This window comes from Zootoca vivipara, chromosome 10, assembly GCF_965207765.1.
Source record: "Zootoca vivipara chromosome 10, rZooViv2.hap1.1, whole genome shotgun sequence".
NCBI lineage: Eukaryota > Metazoa > Chordata > Lepidosauria > Squamata > Lacertidae > Zootoca > Zootoca vivipara.
Genome location: NC_142593.1, coordinates 9,596,619 through 9,615,264, shown reverse-complemented (window position 1 = coordinate 9,615,264; position 18,646 = coordinate 9,596,619). Strand labels below are relative to the sequence as shown.

The following is an 18,646-nucleotide window of genomic DNA, read 5'->3' as shown; positions in this document are numbered from 1 at the left end:
GATGGCAGGGAGTTGCTGGGAGGGGCCATCACCCACCAGACCCCCCCCCATGAGAATGACGGTGGGGAGACACTCAGAGACACTGGCATTCAACGTCACCACCATCTCAGACCCCCCCATCGTCTTGGGCATGAGCTGGCTGGCGCGCCATGACCCCTCCATCAGTTGGCACCAGAGATGCATCACGTTTGGCTCAGACTATTGTCTGGAGCATTGCATGCAACACCAACCAGGGGAGGGGCCCTCCAATAGCCACGGTGGCCACCATGCACGTCAAGGGGGGTGAGACGATACCCAAGCAGTACTGGGACCTGCAGGAGGTCTTCAGTGAAGCGGAATCCGACCACCTGCCCCCGCACAGATCATTTGACTGCCAGATCAACCTGGTGCCGGGGGCCACCCTACCCCCAGCCAAGCTGTACTCCATGTCAGATCAGGAGCTGGAGGATCTGCGTGCGTTTATAGACAAGAACCTCAAGAGGGGGTTCATCAGAGAAAGCAAGGCAGCAGGAGGCAGCCCGGTCTTCTGGGTGGACAAGAAAGACAGGCAACAGCGCCGTCTGGTGGTGGATTTCAGGCGCCTGAACAACATGACAGAACCGGTGGCTTTCCCGATGCCCAGAGTGGACGATCTGCTGACAGCGGCACGCAGGGGCAAGATCTTCACCAAGCTCGACCTGAGGGGGGCGTACAACTTGATCAGGATCCAGGAAGGCGATGAGTGGAAGACCACGATGTTCACGCCTCTGGGCTCTTTTGAATATCTGGTGATGCCCTTCGGTTTGCAAGGAGGCTCAGCATGCTTCCAGGCCTTCATGCACCACGTCCTGGGGTCCCTTCTCTTCAAGAAATGCCTGGTCTTCTTGGATGACATCCTTATTTACTCCAATGACCCAGAGCAGCATGTGAAGGATGTCAGAGAGGTGTTGCAGCGCCTGAAGGAGCACCACCTGTATGTGAAGCTGGAGAAGTGTAAGTTTCACACCAAAGAGGTGGACTTCCTGGGCTACAAACGGTCAGACACGGGGCTGGCGATGGACAAGGACAAGGTACAGGCCATCCTGGACTGGCACAGCCCCAGGACGCGCAAGGATGCCCAACGCCTACTAGGCTTCGCCAACTTCTACAGGAAGTTCATCAAGAACTTCTCTCGCGTTACGGCTCCCATCACGGACTGCCTGAGAGGCAAGCAGAAGTTCAGGTGGACACAGGAAGCGCAAGCAGCGTTCGAAAGCCTCAAGAGGGTGTTCGCTTCCGACCAGAACCTGTTCCACGTGGTGCAGGATGCGCCCCTACGCGTTGAGACCGATGCTTCAGACAGAGCTTTGGGAGCGATCCTGTTGCAACTGGATGCCAACAGAGAGTGGAGACCCTGTGCCTTTTTCTCTAGAAAGCTGACACAGCCAGAACGCAATTACACGGTGTTTGATAAGGAACTTCTCGCGATCCACGCTGCGTTTAAACACTGGAGACATTTCTTGGTGGGCGCCAAGCACCCCATTCAGGTGTGCACGGACCACAAGAACCTGGAGTTCTGGAGAACGGCCAGGGTGCTCAACCAGCGGCAGATACGATGGGCAGAGTTCTTCTCACACTTCAACTTCTCCATCCACTACATACCGGGGGAGCAGAACGTCAGGGCGGATGCCCTCTCCCGCAAGCCAGAGTACATGGAGGAGGAGTTGCCACCAGCACCCCGTCACATTTCCCCCCCATCAGCATGGTCCTGCGGAGCAGCAGTGGTGAGCGAGGCTGAACTCACAGCACTGACGGCAGCAGATGAGTTTGCCACCCGCATCTTCAGAGAGCTGCGAGGGGGGAGGGAGCAGGCAAAAGACTTTGAGGAAAGGAGGGGGTTGCTTTTTTACAGGGGAGCCCTGTACCTGCCCACCACCCAGCTCAGAGGTAAGGTCCTCAAGCAGATGCACGACAACCCGACGGCGGGTCATTTCGGAAGGGACAAAACCACTCACCTAGTCATGAGACACTTCTGGTGGCCAGGGGTGCGGGAAGATGTTCGAGACTATGTACGGGGCTGTGACACCTGCCAGCGGGCAAAGGTAGTCAGAGCAGCACCAGCAGGGTTGCTGGAGCCATTAGCCACCCCGCACAGGCCGTGGGAAGTAGTGTCCATGGACTTCATCACAGACCTGCCGTCGTCCAGGGGCAAGACCGCAGTGTTGGTGGTGGTGGACCTTATGTCCAAAATGTGCTATTTTATACCGTGTGCCAGGGCGGTCTCTGCAGAAGAGACAGCCAAACTGTTCGTTGACCACGTATTCAGACTGCATGGATTACCTTTAAGAGTTATTTCGGATCGTGGCCGCCAATTTGTTTCCAGGTTCTGGAGGCGGCTCATGAACCTCCTACAGGTGGAGGTCAGTTTGTCGACGGCTCGGCACCCGCAGACCAATGGACAGGCGGAGCGGGTCAACGCCATTCTGCAGCAGTACCTGAGATGCTACGTCAGCCAGAGGCAAACGGACTGGGTGGATCGTCTGCCACTGGCAGAATTTGCCTACAACAATGCGGTGCACGTCTCCACAGGGGTGTCGCCCTTTAAGGCCAACTACGGGCGCAACCTCAGATCCTTCCCGGAGAGGGAGGGGGAGGAGGAGGAGGAGGGCCCGCAGGCAGAGGATTGGGCAGAGGAGCTGGAGACGGTGCACCTGCAGCTCAGAGAACACTTGGAGAGGGCCAAGGAAGCGTACAAGAAGGGGGCAGATCGCCACAGGCGACCGGGGGAGGTCATCAGGGTAGGGGACAAGGTTTGGCTGTCCTCGGAGGGCCTTCCCACCAGAGGGAGGTGCAAGAAGCTGGCACCCAGAAGGTTGGGCCCCTTCACTGTCACGCAGCAGGTAAACCCGGTGGCATACAGGCTGGCACTGCCAGAGGACGTGAGGGTGCACCCAGTGTTTCATAGATCGCTGCTGTCTCCGTACAGGGAAAGTAGCAGATTCCGAGACGGCGCACAGACCCCCGAGGGAGGGGGGGAGAGAGGAGGCAGGGAGCCACTCAATGAAGCAACGGCCATCCTTGATTCACGAAGGGGGGTGGGGGGCCTGGAGTACCTTATGGCATGGGAGGACGCCCCGCCATCCCAAAATGAATGGGTCCCAGCCACCCAGATACAGGAGGAATTCTTAGTGGAAGAATTTCACGCCCTCTTCCCACACAGGCCCAAGCCCTGGCACATGGAAAGGGAGGGGGAGGAGGAGGACGCACAGGAGAGGGAAAGCAGTTCACCATGGAGATGGGAAGCAGAGTTTGAGGACACGGAGGAGGAGATATGGGTATCTCCGAGGTCCACTCAGTCAGGAGAAGAGGTGGACTGGCAGCAGATTTTCACCCCCACCAGCTCTGAGGCCACGGATTTTTTGGGCTTTCCCTCTTCCCAGGAGTGAGGAGGGGGACAACGGGACTGGGGGGAGGTGTTCACACCAACCGGCTCGAACAGCACGGAATTCTTAGGCTTTCAGTAACCACCAACACCCGTGCAACCGCCCAGGAGGGAGGAAGGGGGGCCGGGGGGATGGATGTGAGGGGCAAGGGGTATCGCGAAGCCCCTCCCCTCCTGAGTTCCAGCCCAGCCCAGAGCACGACTGAGAGCAGGGAGAGCTCCAGCTCCAGTGGGGAAGCAGGAAGTGGGATCCAAGGCTCTGGCAGGGTAGAAGAGCCAGCGTCCCAGGTGGGACAGGAAGGAGGAAAGAGGGGGGGCAGACCCATCCCCCCAACTCCGGAACTTCGCAGAAAGCGTCGGGGGAAGAGGATGGGGCTCCCCAAGTTGTTATGCTGGCGCAAGACGCGCCAAAAGCCATTCGGAGGTTCTGATGAAAGCTGAAAAGATGTGTCTCTGTAAATAGCTCTACCTTTAGCACTGTAAATACGCAGCACCAATAAAAAGATAAAATGCAGAGCGGTGGAGAGTCGTTACTCTGAAGTAGTCCCATCCGACCACTGTGACAGCACCAAAGTTACACAACACAACACAACACACAAAACCCTAAATTTATTGACCGTGAATGTAAAAAAAAGAATGAGTCCTGGAGGTTATAGTGGATAGCTCAGTAAAGCTGTCAGGAAAATGCCACATGCATCCAGGGCATCCATAAAATATTTGCCATTGCATGGTCTGAGCATCTAAATGGCCTCGGTCCAGTATACCTGAAGGAGCGTCTCCACCCCCATCGTTCTGCCCGGACACTGAGGTCCAGTACTGAGGGCCTTCTGATGGTTCCCTCGTTGCGAGAAGCCAAGTTGCAGGGAACCAGGCAGAGGGCCTTCTCGGTGGTGGCGCCCGCCCTGTGGAACGCCCTCCCAGCAGATGTCAAAGAGAAAAACAGCTACCAGATTTTTAGAAGACATCTGAAGGCAGCCCTGTTTAGGGAAGCTTTTAATGTTTAATAGATTATTTTATTTCATTTTCGTCCCCGTTGGAAGCCGCCCAGAGTGGCTGGGGAAACCCAGCCAGATGGGTGGGGTATAAATAAATAATTATTATTATTATTATTATTATTATTATTATTATTATTATTATTATTATTATCATCTCAGACCACAAGAGGCATGGCCATGATGCCCTGTTACTCATGTTACTAGGGGTGGTGGTCTTATAGTTTCTGGCTGAGACCTTTTTGCCGCTAGTTTAGTTACAACAGTAATATTGTCTGGCCACTGTGCCATGTGATATCCAAAGACTGAGTTATGCCTGATGACTTCTAAGGTTCAGTTCCCCACTGGGAGACCTGACATCTAGGCTGCACATTTGTTATGAATGAATGTTACGTTTCAGACTTGCGACTCTGCTGCCCAAAGGAAGACCATTAAAACATGTTGTGTAAATCTTTGGCTTTGCCTCTCTAGTGATGAAGTGGAACCGTGGCTGTGATGGGATTGCCTGATATGTCACAAGAGTGACACTCGAGGAGTTTTAGGGTCATGGGACTGCGGAGAGATTTGGAGCTGTTGCCAGCTCCTTTTGTACGAGCTATTGAGAGCCATCATTCTATAACTTTCTAAACTGTGACCAATATTTTCAGCTTATGCTTGTCGATCGTAACTAAACATAAATGCCTGCAGTTAGATGGTGTACAAAAGTTATCAGAGAATTATTTTCCATTTCTACCACTATGTCTCTGAGTACTGCGTGGAGATCAATCACACCCGTTCCCTTTCTTTTCACCTGCATGAATATATAATGCTTCTAATATTGGGTATCTTTAACATACCCAGGAATCAAAGTTTTGTGTCTCTTTTGTAGAAAGTAGATACTTTTTGTGTGCTTTTTAGAGTAACCTTTTCTCCCCGGTTAACTCTTTCTTATGTGTTATGTTTCCAGGGTGTCCTTCTAATGCCAACAGCTCGGAATGTAAAAATCCAATTGGTGGTTTCCTTGGGTGTATGAAACTAATTTCCATTGATAACAAAGCAGTGGATTTAATTTCAGTTCAACAGAGCTCAATGGGAAACTTCAGTGACCTTCAGATAGATTTGTGTGGCATTATAGACAGGTAAGAAGGGTTTCATTTTTCGGTGGACGTTATTAACTTTGAACACTGCTAATGCTAGAATGTTTGGCTCTTTTCAAATTGCTCTCCTTTCTGGACTTTATTTCTCATATGAGTTGGCCACATAAAAATGTTAGCCTGGCAGCTGCTTCTCCCTGAAAAGAGTGATTTGTAGCAACAGTCCTTCAGGAGGTGAGGGCATGCCGATTCCTTCTCCTGACCGCTGCTTTTGCCCTGAAATAAATCCATTCTTCTCCAAGTTCCCTGCCCCATTCCAACCGTTTCTTGATCCTTATTTACTTTTGTGCTTCCTTTGGGTTGCGTTTCTGCTTCCTCAGTCTGTGGGTGCATTTAGTAAGCCAGCCCAAAGTTATTTTAAAGGCAAAAATTGTTCGGTAAATGTCTTCTGAAGTCTGTGTATCCTCAGACACTGAGTATAGCAGATGCATTTGCTCTCATTACATCAAGCCCCCTATGGAAAACCTATAGATGGCCTAGGGATATTTATTAGATGTCTCTAGATCCAAGATCTTGGGGCTGCCAGATAGAATCATAGAATCGTAGAGTTGGAAGAGACCACAAGGGCCATCCAGTCCAACCCCCTGCCAAGCAGGAAACACCATCAAAGCAATCTTGACATATGCCTGTCAAGCCTCTGCTTAAAGACCTCCAAAGAAGGAGTCTACACCACACTCCTTGGTAGCAAATTCCACTGCCGAACAGCTCTTACTGTCAGGAAGTTCTTCCTAATGTTTAGGTGGAATCTTCTTTCTTGTAATTTGAATCCATTGCTCCGTGTCCGCTTCTCTGGAGCAGCAGAAAACAACCTTTCTCCCTCCTCTGTATGACATCCTTTTATATATTTGAACATGGCTATCATATCACCCCTTAACCTTCTCTTCTCCAGGCTAAACATACCCAGCTCCCTAAGCCATTCCTCATAAGGCATTGTCTCCAGGCCTTTGACCATTTTCGTTGCCCTCTTCTGGACAATGAAAGCATTCAAGTGAGTACTGTATATTCCTGCGTATAAGACTACTTTTTTAACCCAGGAAAATCTTCTCAAAAGTCGGGGGTCATCTTATATGCCGGGTCGTATTTCTTATACGGCGAGTATATCCCAAACTCTATATTTTAACTTGAAAAGTTGGGGGTCGTCTTATATGCCCAGTCGTCTTATACGCCGGAATATATATTAGAATTTCCTTCCAAGCTTGTATCGCCCCACATATTTACCTATTAGCTGCTATTAAGATGCATGTGGTAGATTAAACTGTTGTGTTTAAATTATGCATTGTCAAGGTGGTCTTTAGCAGAGGAGATTCTGATTATTTATAGTACATGGTTTTTTCCTTTTAAGCTACGTGATGCATTTAAAGGTGACAAATACAAGATCTGCTTTTCCATCTGTTTCTAAGGCTGAATCAAAATGTTTATCATGTAGTCAGAAATAACTACATATGATGTTCTCTTCAATCAAAGCTTTTTAGCTATTTTAGCTCCTTTTAGCTACTCCATGGAGGGGTGACCTCTGCAGAGAGCAGCAAAGGGAAGTGTGACTTTGCTCCTGCTTCTTGATCAGCACAATTGGCACAACTGCAGGCACCACATAATAGCCATACTGCATTTGTAAGAACTCGGTTGTTTAGTGTGGCTACACCTATACTTTTATAATAATAAAAATAATAACTTATTATTTATACCCCGCCCGCCCATCTGGCTGGGTTTCCCCAGCCACTCTGCGCAGATTCCAACCAAATATTAAAAACACAACAAAGCATTAAACATTAAAAACTTCCCTAAACAGGGCTGCCTTCAGATGTCTTTTAAAAGTAAGATAGTTGCTTATTGCCTTGACATCAGATGGGAGGGTGTTCTACAGGGCAGGCGCCACTACCGAGAAGGCCCTCTGCCTGGTTCCCTGTAACCTCACTTCTCCCAGCAAGGGAACCACCAGAAGGCCTTCGGAGCTGGACCTCAGTGTCCGGGCTGAGTGATGGGGATGGAGACGCTCCTTCAAGTATACTGGACCGAGGCCATTTAGGGCTTTAAAGGTCAGCACCAACACTTTGAATTGTGCTTGGAAATGTACTGGGAGCCAACGCAGATCTCTCAGGACTGGTGTTATAGGTGTCAGCAGCCACTCCCAGTCACCAGTCTAGCTGCCGCATTCTGGATTAATTGCCGTTTCTGAGTCACCTTCAAAGGTAGCCCCACGTAGAGCGCCTTGCAGTAGTCCAAGCGGGAGATAACTAGAGCATGCACCACTCTTGCAGGACAGTCCATGGGCAGGTAGGGTTTCAGCCTGCGTACCAGATGGAGCTGGTAGACAGCTGCCCTGGACACAGAATTAACTCCCTGCCTATTGAGATCAAGCAGGCAACTTCCCTGTACAGTCGTACCTCAGAAGTCAAATTGAATCCGTTCCGGAAATCCGTCCAACTTCCAAAACGTTCAGAAACCAAGGCATAGCTTCCAATTGGCTGCAGGAAGTTCCTAAAGCCAATCGGAAACCACAGAAGCTGTGTCAGATGTTTGGGTTCCAAAGAACGGTTGCAAACCGGAACACTCACTTCCGGGTTTGTGGCATTCCGGAGCCAAAACGTTCAACTCGCAAGGCTTTCAACTTCTGAGGTACGACTGTCCTCTTTCTGGCTTCAGCTAAAAAACTGCCTTAGTTAGGCAAGCCTACCTCAGATGTTTAGGATCTGTTTTAGTATATTAATTTTTGTACGATTTAAAGTCGTGTTGTATTATTTTCTTCATTTTAGAATCCTATGTTTTTGTGAAAAGTTTTGAGGCTTTTTACAATCAAAGAGATGTATGTTTTTTTGTGTAATAAACAAACAAACGAATGAATGAATAAATAAATTTAATTACCCAAACTGGGCATTCACCAAAGGCCCAAGGGACCCAGGAGCGCCCCTCACCGGTATCCTAGCATACTATTCTGCTGTACTTTGGAGAGATCCATCTGTCTTTTGACTATACCTTCTCTATAACTACATTTAAAATGTTTACATGTTGCCTTTTGTCTTTGAAGATGTCTTCCCAATTACTGTGAACATGGTGGTGAATGTTCGCAGTCCTGGAACAGTTTCTATTGCAGCTGCGCAAACACAGGTTACATGGGAGCTACATGCCATTACTGTAAGTCTTAGGTATTTTTTATATTTTTAAAAAACTGTATTTTAGAGGAGAAATGTTTAACTGCAAAGTGTTTTTGTTTGGTTGGTTGGTTGTTCCTTTTTGAAATGCATATAGTCTTCTATTTTAGAGAAATTGTGAAGACCACCCATTCCAGCATTATTATATTTTAAGAGGGGTTGTTGTTAGAAAAATCTGTATGAAAACTCATATTTAAATGTATATTTATATACGTTTTCCATCACAAATATGTACTTAAATATTTATTTCATTTGCATGGATGTTTTTTCTAAACATACCCAAAATCACACCATTTTAAATGCATTTTGGTGCATTTTTAGAACCAAGAACAGTAGCACAAAATCTGGAGAAGTGCAAGATCTGAAGGAGCATTGTGCTTCCATTCACCTATGAGTCCATGAGGAGTGGCTCAGGTTAGCTCACATTGGAATTCAGAGAAATCAATTTGTGCCAGCACCCCCAACTGCTATTTAGGTTAAACTTTCTATAGAGAACAACAGTGCAGTCTTACCTTCTGAAGCTTTCAATCTGGTTTTTGTCATGCAGCCTGATTGTTTAAAAACCTAGGAGGAAAACCCCCCAAACAATTACAGATTTTATTTCTGGATAAAAGCTTCACCCGGTGTTCAGAACTTGTACTGTATTGTTCTCGTGCACAAAGAAACTTAGAAAACGTGTGAGTTTTTTGTTCTTCGGAGTTATTTCATCTCCCCCTACTCACTTCTTTTGTAAACAAGTTTCCTTTTGTATTGAAAGAAAGTTTCAATTTGTTCGTATTTGGTATGCATTCATATTAAATATAGGCCAAACATCGACAATTTTAACTGCATAATATCATTAAAAAATTAGCGGCTTTGTATAGCATAATTGTAAGATGGTGATGGGTTATTTTGGAAGGTTCAGCTAATGTACTTTAGATGTGGAGTTATTGCTTGGGTAGATTATAGTGAGTGGCTGAATGCAGAAGTCCATTTTTGTAACTTTATGTCAAAAGCTGTGGAATTCCCTCCCCACAGATATGAGCCTGGCACCTTTTTTGCATAGCTTTCATCATTTTAGGATCCTCCCCATTATTCTGATTGTAAATTATTTACTGGTTTTAAGATTGTAGTTTAAAATTGTTGTGGTAATATACGTTGAAATTTTTAACCAGACCCACTGAAAATAATGAACATGACTGTTAGGCCCATTAATTTCAACGAGTTCTATCTACTCTGAGTAAGCCTTTACTCAGGATACAACCCCTTATGGTGAAGTGAAGCTAATAAATCTAGATGATGCCGATAATCCCTTTTGAACTTGACTACCACAATGTATGACGAACCGCCAAGCCAGAACTGCTACTGCTTATTGAACCTTAAACTGAAGGTTGGGGTTCCGGTTTCCGCCGGCAGGAATGGCGGACCTGTTTTCCATCCCTCTGACCTTCGTAAGGAATTTGGCGGTTGCTAGGGGAGTAAATGGCAACCCCCTACCCTCTCCGGGGGTTACGGAGAGGGGCCGCTGGCCCGCGATGCCCCCAGACCCACTCCGACTGTTTATGGAGTGGGGGGAGCTTGGGCTGAAAAGCACTTACGAGGGCCAGGACTCCCAGACGCTAATCTGCATGGCGGGGATTTCCATGGTTAAAGAAGATAATTAGGCTTAAATCTATGGACATACTTCAGAAGGAGGGGAAGAAGCGCTGTTTACTGCTGAGAAATCTATGCTGCTGAGGGAGAGGAGTTAAAGGCTGTATATCATCTGGAAGAAGGATTGATGGGGACGGAGCGATAAGGGAATGGAGTTTTTTTTTTTTTTCCTTCATATGAGTTACTTCGTACCTTCCCAGACGCGATGTCCTGGCTTGTTTGGAGAGAAAGAGAAGCAAAAGACTGTGTGAGTTGAACTTTATAAACTGTTGTTACTGAGCATATTTTTTAAAGATGTGGAGTTGCCAATGAGAAAAGCCCCCCCCCCCCTAGTCGGACGGAAGGAGTCCTGGACGCGTTCGGAGGATTTATGAGCTGTGACGCACTTTGAATTGGAGCAGCGACCTGAAGCTAAGTTCAGCTATAGGGCAAGGAGATCCATTAATTTACCAAGAGTTTATGGTTTGATGTTTGGGTCTTCTGCCTGGAAAAGCTGTAAATTTTATAAAGATCGTTAATCTTCATGGCTATGAGAGAAAACGAAAGTGATTTGAGCTTTTTAAGATGGCGCTGCTTCGACGCAACAGGGAGCTCCAGACTAAGAAGATTTATGGGGAGGCTGGACTGATTAACCCACACAGGAGAAAGAACATTTGTGAAACCTTGTCTGATATTTATCTCAGCAGCTGGGAAACAATCGGTTGAAAGTGGAAAACATCTATGTGACTGTAAGGGGAAGATCTGGATTATTATGAACTTGGAGGACGATTTGAACTTTAGAAAAAAGACGGCAGTGGACGGTTGCGAGGAATCCCCAATTTCTTGAAGCATGGGAACCCAAATAAAAAATTTTTTAGATGATTTGGCATAACATTCGGTTTGATTGATATATATGTGTGTATAATTTGAAATAATGAATGTGATATAATTGGTTTTAATTGGAAAATTAATAAAATATATTTTTTTAAAAAAAGAACCTTAAACTGAAGGTTTGAGAGCTACTTGGTTCAGCTGCTCCAAGCAGGAGCAACATCCTTCTAATTGACCAGGATCATAAGCAGCGAATGTCAAGCAATGTGTACTTGATTTTCAGCTTGAAGCATACTTCCTGTAGCTTCCATATTGTTGCTTGATGAAATGTTTTGCTGCACTGGGAACACAGATCACTGGACCCGGAGCTAGGGTCCTGGCAGAAAGAAGGCATTCAATTGACTAAAGCAATGCTAAAACAGCCCCCACCATCTGTTATAGCTGCCTGTTGAAACCCTACATAGCATAGCTGTTCATCACAGTGGCCTTTTCTGACACAAGAAGAGACTGACGAAGATGCTATTAAGTCTCTGGTGCTTTATTATTATGATCAATGGAGTGGCTATGCCTCTGGCACATATTGGCACTGGCAGATGCAGTAGGTCTGTGCCTCTCCAACTGCTTTTGGAATGTATCTCACTTTCCTGAAGCCCCGCCCATCCCCTGCCAACCATCTTTACAGCAGGTGAATATGTGAAGATTCTTGTGCATCATGGTATGGATGTTACGGGGATAGAAGCTAATAGGTTTTAGAGAGCATGCATAATTCCACCATCAACCATGCACCGTGGATTCTTAGCTTAGCTCCATCCCTTCCCTATTCCAGGAATGCCCTGCTTTACTGGCGACTCCTACCCACCTACAGTTTTGGCAAATGCAGCAGTAACCTTCATGGCACACTAGGTCCTGCACTGGTGGAAGCCAAGAGAACAAGGCAGAGGGCCGCACTGCCACCTTTTGAGTGTTCAGACCCAGAGACCTCCACTTTAAATAAAGACACACTTGACTCAAATTTTAGTTTTGGTTTTTGGCAGAATTTAGGCCACAGCTTTATTGATTACAGGAAAGTGAGTGGTTGCATAGGCTCTGGTTCGAATAGCTGCCTACACCCTTGCAGGTAGCGCTGACCCAGAGCTCTACCATAGGACAGCCAAGGGTGAACACCTGAGGCAGGTGAAAAGCCTGGGAACAGACTCTGTTCACTCCCCAGGTGCTCCCCTGGACTCAGGCATGGGCGCAACCCCCTTTCGGGGGTTGACCAAACCAAGTTGAGTCCCTGGATTCCTTTAACGGAATACCCTTCACATAGGGATGGCGAGAGCGTTCTCCCATCCCTATCACATGAACCAGTGCCTATCCACAACCTTACAAGTTGTGATGAATTGCTACACGGCAGGCGAAACCCAAATGGTCACAGCCAATCAGCCAGGTGGGGAAAAATCCTGCCATGCCCCTGTCCCAATGACAGACGACACACAATGGCATAGCAGGGTCAATAGCAAAATGCCCTAAAATTAGGGAGAGGTGGGCGGGTGTTCTGATGCACGAGCTGAAAGCAGAAGCTCTGGGACGCGTGCATGGGTTTATATAGGTGCCTTGATCCATTTAGACTGCACCTCATTGGCTAGATACACCCAGCAACGACGGACCTACCAATCGGGTGTTGTGGCTATCCAATAGACCCACCTACCCACAACCAGGAGGTCAGTTTCCAGGTCTCACTGCAACATGTGCCCACTTTTATGGAGGACACGATTTCCAGCAAAGCAGATCAGGGTTTTGAGTTGTACTGTGGCTTTGCTATTACTCAGTTCCTTGTGATTTTGAGATAAAGCAATTTTCTTTATATTATTCACATTTTGTTTGACACTGCATGATTGGCCACCCACCTCTGGATATTTCCGCTGCGAACGTTGTTGCTTAGGAGGTGAAGAGAAACATGCACCCAGTCATTTTCTATTTAAAGGAGTGTAAATGCTGTTTACTTATGCCAAGAGTGGTGCAGCTTTGTGTGTGTGAATTTCATCGGTTTCCCTCAGATTTGAATGCATGTATTGTCTAGGCCTGGGCGATATATTGATATATCGCCCAGGACCGGTATGAGGAACAGATTGCGATGTCGGCTTCACTCAGCAGTATTCACTGGTGAAACCACCACCGCTCCTGAGTCCCTCTGCTGACAGTGTCCGCTAGAGTTCCTTCCTCCAGCGGTGCTGCTAGCAGAGGCACTCAGGAGCGGTGACAGTTCCACCAGTGATATATCACTGAGTGAAACTGCCATCGCAGACTTCCGGAACCAATTACACCCATACTTCGGGTTAAGTACGCTTCAGGTTGAGTACTCCGCGGACCGTCTGGAACAGATTAATCCACTTTCCATTACTTTCAGTGGGAAAGTTCGCTTCAGTTTATGAATGCTTCAGTTTATGAACAGACTTCCGGAACCAATTGTGTTCATAAACCGAGGTACCTCATACGATGCAGAGTGAGAAACAAACCAGACGGTCCGCGGAGTACTCAACCTGAAGCGTACTTAACCCGAAGTATGGGTGTAATTGGCTCCGGAAGTCTGTTCCTAAACTGAAGCGTTCATAAACTGAAGCGAACTTTCCCATTGAAAGTAATGGAAAGTGGATTAATCCGTTCCAGACGGGTCCGCGGAGTACTCAACCTGAAGTGTACTTAACCCGAAGCATGGGTGTAATTGGCTCCGGAAGTCTGTTCATAAACTGAAGCGTTCATAAACTGAAGCGAACTTTCCCATTGAAAGTAATGGAAAGTGAATTAATCCGTTCCAGATGGGTCCGCGGCGTTTGTAAACTGAAAATTCATAAACCGAGGTGTTCATAAACCGAGGTTCCATTGTACAACTTGTTCCTCTCTCTGCTTCTTTAAACTGCTCGACTGAGGAGTGTGCAGCTGCCCTTTCCTCAGCCGAGCAGTTGGCCCGGCGCTGGCTCCTGTGAGCTGGCGGTAGGGTGGGGGCTCCATGAAACTGTTCAGCTGAGGGGAGCGCGGTTGGCACAACCCACAGTGATCCGTTAAAGGAGCCCCAACTGAGCTGCGCAAAGCAGCCCTAGCAATCCTGCTTCTCACACCCGAGTGAGCCATGGCTGTCTCAGCTGGGGAGGGGGAATCTTCTTGATCCCCAGCTGAGCATGCAAACATGTTGTCCCAGCCTGTGAGTGCCTGGGTGAAACCACCTCAGTTCCCGAGGTGAGAGCTGGGGCAGTTTCGCCCGGTGCCTCACAGGCAGAAGCCCAACACAGCTTCTTTTTTCCACACCACGGTATATCGCCACACCGCAATGTTTGAAAAACTGCTATCGCCCAGCCCTCGTGCTGTCTATTCCGACCCCCACCCCGACAAATGTTCACGTTTCAGATAAAATGCAAACAATGCCATTATGTTTGTGATGGAAGACGTTCTCTTACAGCTATTTATGAGCAATCGTGTGAAGCCTATAAGCACAGAGGGAACACTTCAGGCTTTTACTATATCGACTCAGATGGGAGTGGCCCCCTGGGACCATTTCTTGTATATTGCAATATGACAGGTAAGGTGATAAACTCCCTTAACTCATGGCCGTCTCGGCGTGCATGTTCATTACATTGAAACACAATCTATCAAGTAGGAAGTGTACCTATTTGGGAACTTGTGAGTTTAAAGAATGAAACAGAATGAAGGTGACTTCTCAGCTCAGAATACTGGAAATGAATAAGGCAGGAAAATTACAGCAACAATGTAGGCTCAGATTGTAAGGCTACCATTCCCCCCCCTCTGTAGCACCATTCATAAGTGGGTTTATCTCATACTCAGTTTTCATTTTCTGAAGAGTTTTACTTTTGAGAAGTTAGCTCTGCAAGTATGCAAGGAATTGAGAAAAAAGCTTTTACTGAAAAGATTATCGAGTTTATTAAATACTTGATTTCCTTCTGTACATTCGAATATGATGTACAATGCTGCAAATGTATTCCCCCCACTGCCGCTTTGTCTTTATTATGTCATTTCAGGTGATTTAATTTAATTTTATTGTTTTGCCTTTTACGGCTGGGTGTTTAAAAATGATGGTTGCATCTTCTTTTGCAGCTATAATCAGCCAAAGATAAGCACTTTTAAGCCTATTAATTTCAATGGGGAATTAAGCGTGTGCTTACCTTTATCCTATTGAAATCAATGGAACTTGAATTAACCCAATCCAGCCACTGATCCATATTCTAGGCATTTATCCATAACTTCTTCCATTATATTAAGATGCCTGATTGTGAAAAGGTTTCTTTTCCATGGCAGCTGCTGTTGGTACTAGCACCCTAAGATTATTCTACTTGAATAATTTTAGATTTTTATATGCATTGAGTATACTGGTATTTGGTTTCTTTCAATACTGAAGAGGAGGCAGAAATTGTCCCAGCAGCTGCACTGGACTGCTGAGACCTGCAAGCATCTGGGAAGCCCCAGGCAACTGTAGAAATTATTCTCTCCTCCTCCTCTCCAGCTCAGAACATGAACCTGGAAGGAGAGCGGAAGATTGCCCTTGAGCTTACAGCACAAAGGAAGGGACAGTGTCTTAATGAACACAGAAATGCCAGCCAAGAAATGCAAATTCCTCTCTATTTCCTCTAGTGCCCTGTGCATGTACTTTGAAATTGGCACAACTTTTGCCATGTCTCTTAAGAAAAAGGGAGATACAACTATTCATTAATTTTTGACCTGATCAAAGAGGGGGAAAGGGGTGCAATTTAAGCACTCCGGTGATTTTTAAACTCCATCAAAAGGCCAGCCCTCTGAGGTAAAGTGCAGTTTGATTTATTCCTGTATACCAGGGAACAGCTGCCAGTTTTTTCATCAGTCACTCCTTATTCAACACATTAAGCAAATCTCATTGATCAGTTCCTCACCAAGAGATGCAATCTGACAGGATGAATCTTCGGTATTTGTTTTCTTTCCCTGTTTCCTCACAACTGGTATTCCCTTTTCCCACTAGCAGCAATGGAGGCAGATGCCCAAATTTCTTACGCTACTGCCTTGTCATTGATATGCATGCAGTTTTCTTCTCAGGCAGATGGAAAGGGAGGTGCTGCTATCCTCTTTTATTTCTGGGGGGTCATTTTCAATACCACAAGCCTGAGGTCCACAGCTTCAAATCAGATGGTAATACTGTGTACAGAAACATATATGTCCTTCTCTGGTTTCAGGCTGCAGCTCTTGAAACTGCCCGTTTTCTACCTGCCTTTTATGGGGAAGGGCCATGACTGATTGATAGGGCATCTCCTCTGCATTAGGTTGTCCCACATTCAATCCCTTGCATCTCTAGGTAGGGCAGGAAAAGAATGGAGAGCTGCTGCCAGTCATTGATACTGAGCTAGACAAACCATTGGTCTGACTGTGTAGGGCAGCTTCCTATGCCCTTACCTCATTCTTTAAATGTGTGCATGGAACGTTTTTGTAAGATGACATTTTACATTTTACAACATTTTGCTCACCTGATCTTTACTGGACACTTTTATAGGACATAGCTATCTCTGTTTACTCAGAAGCAATTTCCACTGAGTTCAGTAGGCTTGCTCCAAGGTAAATGGGTATAATTCTACATGCTTGAAAGTATCGACCCAACCACACAAATCTCCCCATTCCTGCTACAGCTGATTTACATGCCTTTTAAAAAATATTCCTTTTGCTGTCAGTCATTCCTAAGCTTCCATAAATAAAGGAATCTTAAGGCAAGGTGTTCCTGCAGAATAGTTAAAACACTTAACTGTAAAATATTGATTCAGTTTCTTAGGAGACACTAAGGCTATAAATAAATTCAGTGGACTGGCTAAGATTATAGCAGTGAGCTCTTACATAAGGTAGGAATCCAGCAAGGTCAAAGGATGATAAAGTAATAAAAATGAAATTAGACAAAATGTACCCTAAGACATGCTGAGCAGCGGGTTCTAAATTTGACTTTCCTGTCCAGCAAGCGGCCTTCCCTGCCAATGCTTTCACAAATACAGCACTGTAATTTGTTCTACACTGTTCTGCAATGGAGCGTCGGTCTTTCCCAATACACAGGACATGCTTTTGTCCGATGAAACTGTATGGACAATGAATGCCATAGGAATACCTAGAGGAAATTGTTAACCCCCATTCATGGTGACTAACAATGGCAATCACCTCAGAAGAAGGCCCCATTGAGTTCAGTGGGACTTACTGCCAGGTGAATGTGTATAGGCTCGCAGCCTTAAATATCATTGCCTCATATGAGAGATGCAAAGTGAAGCTGCATTATTTTCTTGCCGTGCAAAACTGAATTATGGAAATGATATTTTGCAGAATGGATTGGTTGCTTTCTCCAAATCGTATTCAACGGATAACCATTATGCCCAGCCAGCTTCTTTTACAATCCAGAAAATTATAGAACAAGTTCCTGCAGGAACTCAGCAGTGCTCAGCAGGTTTCAGGACTTTGTATTTCTCAAGCAGGAGCCACACACACACACACACAAAAACAAACTACAGTGCTTCTTCTTAAATTCTCCTCATCTAAAATTCTCTAATTTTTGAGTTCCAAATGATATGGTGATGTTTACAAAAGGTGAATTCTCAGTTCTCCAATTGGGTGCAGCTTTCAGTTCTTGCAAGTACAGTAGTCTTCTCTCTGGCTGACCCAAGCAGACATTGATAAAATTCTACAAATAGCATTCTTCATATAATCATATGCATACAAGATTATATGTGCATTTCTGTGCACTGATAAAACAACACCCCAAACCCCCACACTGAACGTGATATTATCAGTTGCATCAATATTCTTTTAGGGTTTTTTTTTAAAAAAGCTGTTGTTGAGGAATCCATGGGTGGGTCAATAAATTACTGGAATCAGACTCACAATCTCGGTGCAGTCGTAAATATGATTGCAACTGTGACGATCACCCCAAATTTAAGGACAGCATAGACGGAGTTAAAGGGCTTAGCTAGTTAGAACCCTAGGGGGCGGGATTAGGAGGACTATATAAACCCACCCCTAGGAGGAGAAAGGGGTTGTGGTTGTTGGGGCTGGTTGTGGGAGGTTTGAGGGGGCAGCTGAGAGAGTCGGAGGGTGAGGCAGAGGTAGCGAGGTAACCAGAAGGGAGAGAGAGTTTGGAACTGTTATTGATTATAAGCTATAGGTATAGGCCAGTATAGGAACTGTTATGAAAGAAAATAAGAACTAATGTTTTGGAAACCACATGCGTATGTACTAAATCTAAATAAACATACAGTGGTGCCTCGCTTAACGAATGCCCTGCTTAACGAAATTTCCGCTTAACGAAAGGATTTTTCGAGCGGAGATTGCCTCGCTAGACGAATTTGTTTTATGAAAAATTTGTCTAGCAAATCGCGGTTTCCCATAGGAATGCATTGAAATTCAATTAATTCTATGAGCCAAAAAAAATTCAAAAAAAAGTTCAATGCATTCCTATGGGATTCGCTAGACGAATTTTTCATTATAAGAAAAGACCCGTGGAACGAATTAAATTCGTCTAACGAGGCACCACTGTAGTTTGTT

At 46.1% G+C, this 18,646-nt stretch overlaps 1 protein-coding gene across 3 annotated transcripts in view; it reads left to right on the top strand.

Annotated features, from left to right (window-relative positions):
- The window catches only part of CNTNAP4 (contactin associated protein family member 4), a 250,473-nt gene that overhangs the window by 173,055 nt on the left and 58,772 nt on the right, over positions 1-18,646 (top strand). For all 3 annotated transcript variants that reach the window (XM_088652650.1, XM_088652651.1, XM_060280113.2), the window contains exons 10-12: positions 5,339-5,510; positions 8,551-8,657; positions 14,553-14,672. In XM_088652650.1, the coding sequence (XP_088508776.1) occupies positions 5,339-5,510; positions 8,551-8,657; positions 14,553-14,672 (399 nt within the window). The remainder of the gene's footprint in view (positions 1-5,338; positions 5,511-8,550; positions 8,658-14,552; positions 14,673-18,646) is intronic.